This window comes from Limanda limanda, chromosome 12 (assembly GCF_963576545.1).
Source record: "Limanda limanda chromosome 12, fLimLim1.1, whole genome shotgun sequence".
Lineage (NCBI taxonomy): Eukaryota > Metazoa > Chordata > Actinopteri > Pleuronectiformes > Pleuronectidae > Limanda > Limanda limanda.
Window position 1 is genome coordinate 28,224,718 of NC_083647.1, and position 7,729 is coordinate 28,232,446.

Below are 7,729 nucleotides of genomic sequence, written 5' to 3' on the forward strand. Positions count from 1 at the left end.
AATATGACCAAACTACTTTTCCTTCCAGGGAAAAGCTCCTCCCACCCGTGACCTGACTTTGACCTTTGAAAACTCCATGGCAGTAATTAACATTCAAACAGAAACAGGTTTATTTATGGTTTGTCTTTAGTTCACTAAAGACTCCATTACCCAGGATTCCCCTGAGGTCAGCCAGCAGAGTTCTGTCTCCCCCTGCTGGTCACTGAATGTTAGAACATTTAATATCACTACAATTTTGACTTTTCACTTTAAAAAATAGTTAATTTTGTATATTTATTTACAATTGGATATGTATTCTTATTTATATCAAACTTCCATTTTTATTTTATTCGTGAATCCTAGTTAATTATTTGATTTTTATGACGTCAGGCCGTGATGACGTTTCACCACTTCCTGTCTCCACCCGTTGGCAGCCATGATGGTGGGTTCACTGCTTCTCTGCTTCTTCTGTATCTTGTCTTCTGTGTTCCGGGAGTGTAATGCCGGTGCCCCGGTGCCCCGGTGTCCGATGCTCGGTGCTCGGGTGCCTCGGTGCTCCGGTAGCCCGATGCTCCGGTGCTCCGGTGTCCGATGCTCGGTGCTCCGGTGTCCGGTGCTCCGGTGCTCGGGTGCTCGGTGCCTCGGTAGCCCGGAGCACCGGAGCACCGAAGCCCCGAGCATCGGAACACCGGGGAACCGGAGCACCGAGCACCGAGCTACCGGAGCATCCTGCCCTGTGTCGGTGAACTAACGGCTCTGTGTCTCTGTGTGTCCGCAGCAGGAAGGACTGGACGACGGACCCGACTTCCTCTCCGAGGAGGACCGGGGGGTGAGTGCTCTGTTTACCTGTCTGTCCTCCTGTCCCTCTGTCTGTCCTCCTGTCTGTCCCTCTCTCTGTTTACCTGTCTGTCCTCCTGTCCATCTGTCTATTTACCTATCTGTCCCTCTCTGTTTACCTGTGTGTCCTCCTGTCTGTCCCTCTCTCTGTTTACCTGTGTGTCCTCCTGACTGTCCCTCTCTCTGTTTACCTGTGTGTCCCTCTCTCTGTTTACCTGTCTGTCCCTCTCTCTGTTTACCTGTCTGTCCCTCTCTCTGTTTACCTGTCTGTCCCTCTCTCTGTTTACCTGACTGTCCCTCTCTCTGTTTACCTGTGTGTCCTCCTGTCTGTCCCTCTCTCTGTTTACCTGTGTGTCCCTCTCTCTGTTTACCTGTCTGTCCCTCTTTCTGTTTACCTGTCTGTCCTCCTCTCTCTGTTTACCTGTCTGCCCCTCTCTCTGTTTACCTGTCTGTCCTCCTGTCTGTCCCTCTCTCTGTTTACCTGTGTGTCCCTCTCTCTGTTTACCTGTCTGTCCCTCTTTCTGTTTACCTGTCTGTCCTCCTCTCTCTGTTTACCTGTCTGTCCCTCTCTCTGTTTACCTGTCTGTCCTCCTGTCCTCCTGTCTGTCCCTCTGTCTGTCCCTCTCTCTGTTCACCTGTGTGTCCCTCTCTCTGTGTACCTGTCTGTCCTCCTGTCTGTCCTCCTGTCTGTCCCTCTGTCTGTCCCTCTCTCTGTTTACTTGTCTGTCCTCCTGTCCTCCTGTCTATTTACCTATCTGTCCCTCTCTCTGTTAACCTGTCTGTCCTCCTGTCCTCCTGTCTGTCCCTCTGTCTGTTTACCTGTCTGTCCTCCTGTCTGTCTGGGTTCTGCTTGGCTAAAGTAGCTTGTTAGCTTTGTAGCTTTGTTAGTGGACTCAGCTAATGTTAGCTCCATGCTAATACTGTTAGCCTCAGCTACACCTGGCTAACAGCTAACAGCTGAGGCTAATGGCTAATGGCTAACAGCTAACCAGCAGCTAACGAGCTTAGTCAAAACCCCTGAGAGTCACATGACTCTCTCTCTCTCTCTCTCTCTCCCTCTCCCTCTCCCTCTCCCTCTCCCTCTCCCTCTCCCTCTCCCTCTCCCTCTCCCTCTCCCTCCCTCTCTCTCTCCCTCTCCCTCTCCCTCTCCCTCCCTCTCCCTCTCCCTCTCTCTCTCTCTCTCTCTCTCTCTCTCTCTCTCTCTGTCTCTCTCTGAAGATGGGTGGAGCCTAATTGATGGTTTTAAGCATAGGTTTTAAGTAGCCCCCGCATAGATCAGTAAACAGATGATTGGTTGTTGACAGTCCAAACAGTGTGTGACAGACGCTGGTGATGACATCATCGATCATGAAACAAGGTCAACTGGTGGAAAACGGGTTTGAAAACGTTTAGGTAGAAACCAGAGAGTGACCAGTTTGTGATGTCATCATAAGTGACCAGTTTGTGATGTCATCATAAAAAGAACCGAGTCATCAGAAATATGAGAGATGTTTGAAAGTCGCTCTGAATATAGAAACATGTTTGTTTATCTTTCTTTCATGAGGACAGGATATTGATCATGTGACCGGTTATTAAATAGTTGGTGTCAGCTGACTGACCCTGAGTGCTGATCAGAGGGTGTGGTGCATTATGGGACATGTGGTCTTTGCTCTCCTGCAGCAGCGGGCAGTGAACGTGGATCTGCAGACGGACGCCACGCTGCAGGTGGACATCTCCGACGCCCTGAGTGAGAGAGACAAGGTCAAGTTCACCGTCCACACCAAGGTGAGGGGCGGGGCCTGGACACGCTGGAGGGGCGGGGCCTGGACATGCTTGAGGGCGGGGCCTGGACATGCTGGAGGGGCTAAATTACAATAAGCAGCATTATTCAGCTTTTATCTCGAAATACTCTCACACAGACACACACAGACACACACTCTCACACAGACACACACTCTCACACAGACACACACTCGCACAAAGACACACACTCGCACACAGACACACACAGACACACACTCTCACACAGACACACACAGACACACACTCTCACACAGACACACACTCTCACACAGACACACACTCTCACACAGACACACACTCTCACACAGACACACACTCGCACACAGACACACACTCGCACACAGACACACACTCCCACACAGACACACACTCTCACACAGACACAGACACACACTCGCACACAGACACACACTCACACACAGACACACACACTCGCACACAGACACACACTCGCACACAGACACACACTCTCACACAGATACACACAGACACACACTCTCACACAGACACACACTCGCACACAGACACACACACACTCGCACACAGACACACACTCTAACACACACTCTGCCTCCACAGAGCACGCTCCCTAACTTCAAGCAGAACGAGTTCTCCGTGGTCCGACAGCACGAGGAGTTCATCTGGCTGCACGACTCGTTTGTGGAGAATGAAGACTACGCAGGATACATCGTAAGAAACACAACACACACACACACACACTGGTGCAACAAGATGACGACACAGTGAGACACACAGCAGCGGGCTCAGCTCAGGAAGACGTTTCTTCATTTCCACACTCAACTGACACATACATCACGTTCAGCCACTATTCTCTCAGTTTACTGCTCAATCATTGCAGTGGATCAGGTTTTGTGCGTTTGCTTTGTGTCTGACTCTTGTGATGTTGTTGTAGATCCCCCCTGCCCCCCCCAGACCGGACTTTGATGCGTCCAGAGAGAAGCTGCAGAAGCTGGGGGAGGGAGAAGGATCCATGACCAAGGAGGAGTTCACCAGGATGAAGCAGGAGCTGGAGGCGTGAGTTAACTTGAGCTCTTCTCTGATTGGTCTCCTGTCACATGACCTCCTTCACTCAGCCTCAGCTGAACAACATGGAGCTGCTGACCCTGATGTTCAGGTCCAGTCTGTGTTTGAACATCGGTAAACATGTAGGAGACGTGTTCCCTGACGTGTGGCGTGTTCATGTCTGTGTAGAAACACATCAGCTCAAACTGAGACGGAGCCAAACTCTCTAAAACTAACGCTACTAACTCATAGAATGGATGAGGCCTAACTCACTAATAAGTCAACGCCCCCCCCACACTGACCACTGTGTGTCTCCACTCAGAGAGTACCTGGCCATCTTCAAGAAGACAGTCGCCATGCACGAGGTCTTCCTGTGTCGTGTGGCCGCTCATCCTGTCCTCAGGAAGGACCTCAACTTCCACGTCTTCCTGGAGTACAACCAGGATGTGAGTAACACACACACACACACACACACACACACACACACACACACACACACACACACACACACTCTGTGGACTGGATCTCTCCTTGGACTCTGTTGTGTGTCCTGCTGTTTGTGTGTCTGTGCTCACACAGCTAAAGGCTGATATATACTTCTCTGTTTTTGACGGATACGGACAGATAAGACCGCCCTATCCGTCATGGAACGCCCCCCCGAGCGCCTCGGAGAGCTTTTCGTGCACCTCTGATTTTTCTAACCGTCCGTGTTTGTTTTGGAGAGCCTACGGACAGCTCTTGGCTGTGATTGGTCCGCTAACGACATCATTTCCTTACGACGTTATTTCCGTACAACGCCATTTCCGGACCTCAAACTTCCTGCTTCCTGTCACAACAAACCCAAACACAACTATGATTCTACGATTACTGTGACGTGTGTGTTAAGCCAGCGGAGTTGTCCGGCTGACGGTGGCTCGGTTGTAACGAACTTTCAAAACAACGCTAGCGGGCTAGGCTAGCGGGCTAGCAACCATGCTAACTGCGGTGGTAACGGTGCAAGAACCCGCCGTCACGACTTTAATTCCACTTCTATCATGACACTGTTTCTATAATACCGTCAGGTCAGAAGCAAACACTGGGTAGTAGTTAGTGTCAGGAGTCCTGCTGACTGTGTGTGGAAGCTGGGGGGGAGCTAGCTCCGTGTAGCTTCAAGCTGTGGGATTAGCAACACAGTTCGGAAACAAGACCGCGGAACCGCTGCGCTAAGAAAGCTTGTCTTCCGTTGCGCCACCTACTGTTCTGGCGGTGAATTGTTTTCAACACGGGTTGCTGTTGCTGTAGCGGGTTGCTGTGCAGCTTGAGTTAGCCACATGGTGACAGGTGGTTCATTCTGATGAAGGCGTCGTGCTAACGTTAGCGTGTTAGCACAGTGTTTATGACGTCAGCCCGGTGAGGACACTTGTCCTCAGGGTCTGAAGGAGAAGTGAAGCTGTGGTTCCTCTCTGTGGACAGATTGTGTTTCCTCTTCATGCAGTGAAACCTCTCATCCAACCTGGAGCGTGCTCTGTTCCACTCGACCCGGTGACCTTTTGGTAAAGATGGTTTGGTTGTTTATGATCATGTGACCTTTGACCTCTCCTTTCCAACAGCTGAGTGTTCGAGGGAAGAACAAGAAGGAGAAACTGGAGGATTTCTTTAAGAACGTGGTGAAATCAGCTGATGGCGTCCTGGTGGCCGGGGTCAAGGTGACAGATCCTGGAGGTCAGAGGTCACTCCTGAGCTGTGACATCACACTTCTGTTCTCATACGTTTTCCTGTGTTTCAGGACGTTGATGATTTCTTCGAGCACGAGAAGACGTTTCTGTTAGAATATCACAACCGAGTGAAAGACGCTTCGGCCAAATCCGACCGAATGATTCGCTCGCACAAAAGTAAGAATCGATCCATAACGTATAGACAGTTGAACTGAGCAGTTTGAAGGTGTGGGCGTGACCTGACCTTGTGTTTGATGAAACGTGTTCAGACGCTGCCGATGACATCAACAGAATCGCCTCGTCTCTCTACACATTAGGAACGCAGGACTCCACCGACCTGTGCAAGTACGAGCTGCAGCCCGAGTGTTCAACATCACTGTGACACTTTGTGTTTGTGAAGTTGTTAAGCAACTGTGTCGTGTTTCTTCTGTTTCAGGTTCTTTTTGAAAGTCTCAGAGCTGTTTGAGAAAACGAGGGTATGTTTGTTTCTCTGCGTCCACACAACTACGCACACGTTTCAAACTCATCACTGTTGCTGTGGTTACGCCTGATGGAGTTTCCCATCCTCTAAATCACGACGTGTGTAAACGCTGCTGGTCTCGTTTTAGTTTTAGTTCTCCTGCTCTTCAGCTTCTGTCTGTTGTTTCCTTTCAGAAAATTGAAGCTCGAGTCGCAGCGGATGAAGACCTGAAGCTCGCCGACCTCCTGAAGTATTACCTGAGAGAGTCGCAGGCTGCGAAGGTCAGTGAGCTCAGCGCCGCCGAGAGGCCAGAGTCAATCTGTCGTGAAACCTCAACCAACGCTCGGTTTAAGATTCAGCTCTAGTGACACCCAGTGGTCAGAGGCAGTATGTTTCCAGGTGGTCTGTCGGCCGTTTCCTTCTCGTGAACCACTTTGAATTTCTTCAGGCTTGGTACAAATGTTCACTGACTCACGGTTTAACTGATGAGGTTGATGGTGTCAAAGGTCACTGTGACCTCACAAACAGGTCTGGGGCCTCATCAACATAATATCTCTAGTCCTCTTTGGGAATTTCTTTACATGTGGACCAGTCGTCACTTGGACTCAAAGACAAACTCATTAAAAATCATTGTCTGTTATGATCAGTATGACGAGGAAAGTGAATATGAATGTTGTGATGTTCTGCAGGACCTGTTGTACCGGAGGAGCCGGGCGCTGGTCGACTACGAGAACGCTAACAAGGCTCTGGACAAAGCACGAGCCAAGAACAGAGACGTCCTGCAGACCGAGACCAGCCAGCAGCTCTGCTGCCACAAGTTTGAGAAGATCTCTGAGTCGGCCAAGCAAGGTGTGACCCAGATCCTCCTGGCTCCGCCTCTAACTCTGACCTGTCAATCAACAGCTTCAAATACTCCACCAAATATATATATGCTTTAAATTCACTCGTCAGATCAGTGATATCAGATGTTACTCACAATCCAAGTATTAGACACACACACACACACACACACACACACACACACACACACACGTTTCTCTGACCTCTGACCCTGGATGTGTTTCCTGCAGAGCTCGTAGACTTTAAGACGAGACGAGTGGCGGCGTTCAGGAAGAACCTGGTGGAGCTGGCCGAGCTGGAGCTCAAACACGCCAAGGTACGTTTTACATTCACAGAAACAGTAAAACACATTGTCTCTCTCTGAGTTCACCTCAGAGAGAGAGAGAGAGAGAGAGTTCAGGTTCATGTGCTCATCTGTGGCTTGGCCCCGCCCCCTCTCACCTGCAGGGGAACCTCCAGTTGGTGCAGAGCTGCCTGGGGATCCTGAAAGGTAACACCTAACTGTACGACCCCGGACCCCCAATCACACCCCCCATCGCCCCGCCCCTCCCATCACCAACTGTGGGGCGGAGCCTGGACGAAGGGACGGACACCGCTGAGAACTCTGGACCAGAGAGAGAGAGAGAGAGAGAGAGAGAGAGAGAGAGAGAGAACAAAGAGTTAACTGTGACAGGAAGTCTGTTACCTTCATCACTAACAACCACTGCCCTCCTCCTCCTCCTCCTCTTCATCCTCCTCCTCCTCCTCTTCATCCTCCTCCTCCTCCTCCTGCTCCTCCTCCTCCTCCTCCTCCTCCTCCTCCTCCTCCTCCTCCTCCTCCTCCTCCTCCTCCTCTTCATCCTCCTCCTCCTCCTCCTCCTCCTCCTCCCACAGGTCTGGTATCTGTTCTCTGTCTCTGCTGAGGGTTTTAATGTGGCTGCTCATCATTGATCCGTATCGTTGATTCATTATTTCTGCTGATCAGCGTCAGATCAGTTCACAGCTCAATTCATTTTTCTGAATATTGATTTTCCTCAGTTTAATGTCTGAACACAAAGTCTGATTGAATCTCATGTTGACTAGAACGTAATCACCTTTTCATCATCAGAGCACCAGAGACACGTTGTAGGAAAAA

General features: G+C 50.4%; 1 protein-coding gene across 2 annotated transcripts; it reads left to right on the forward strand.

Moving 5' to 3' along the window:
• The first annotated feature begins 408 nt into the window (after positions 1-408).
• Positions 409-7,257, forward strand: snx6 (sorting nexin 6). Of its 2 annotated transcripts, none has more exons than XM_061082478.1 (14): positions 409-421; positions 758-808; positions 2,476-2,580; positions 3,178-3,288; positions 3,512-3,633; positions 3,944-4,067; positions 5,211-5,306; positions 5,387-5,492; positions 5,585-5,660; positions 5,752-5,791; positions 5,970-6,056; positions 6,465-6,624; positions 6,846-6,931; positions 7,063-7,257. In XM_061082478.1, exons 1-14 carry the CDS (start codon positions 416-418, stop codon positions 7,114-7,116), a joined length of 1,224 nt encoding a protein of 407 aa, XP_060938461.1. In that variant the 5' UTR covers positions 409-415; the 3' UTR covers positions 7,117-7,257. The 2 variants fall into 2 exon arrangements, with proteins under 2 accessions (XP_060938461.1, XP_060938462.1); XM_061082479.1 differs by having other exon boundaries at positions 412-421; positions 761-808.
• Positions 7,258-7,729: the final 472 nt, after the last annotated feature.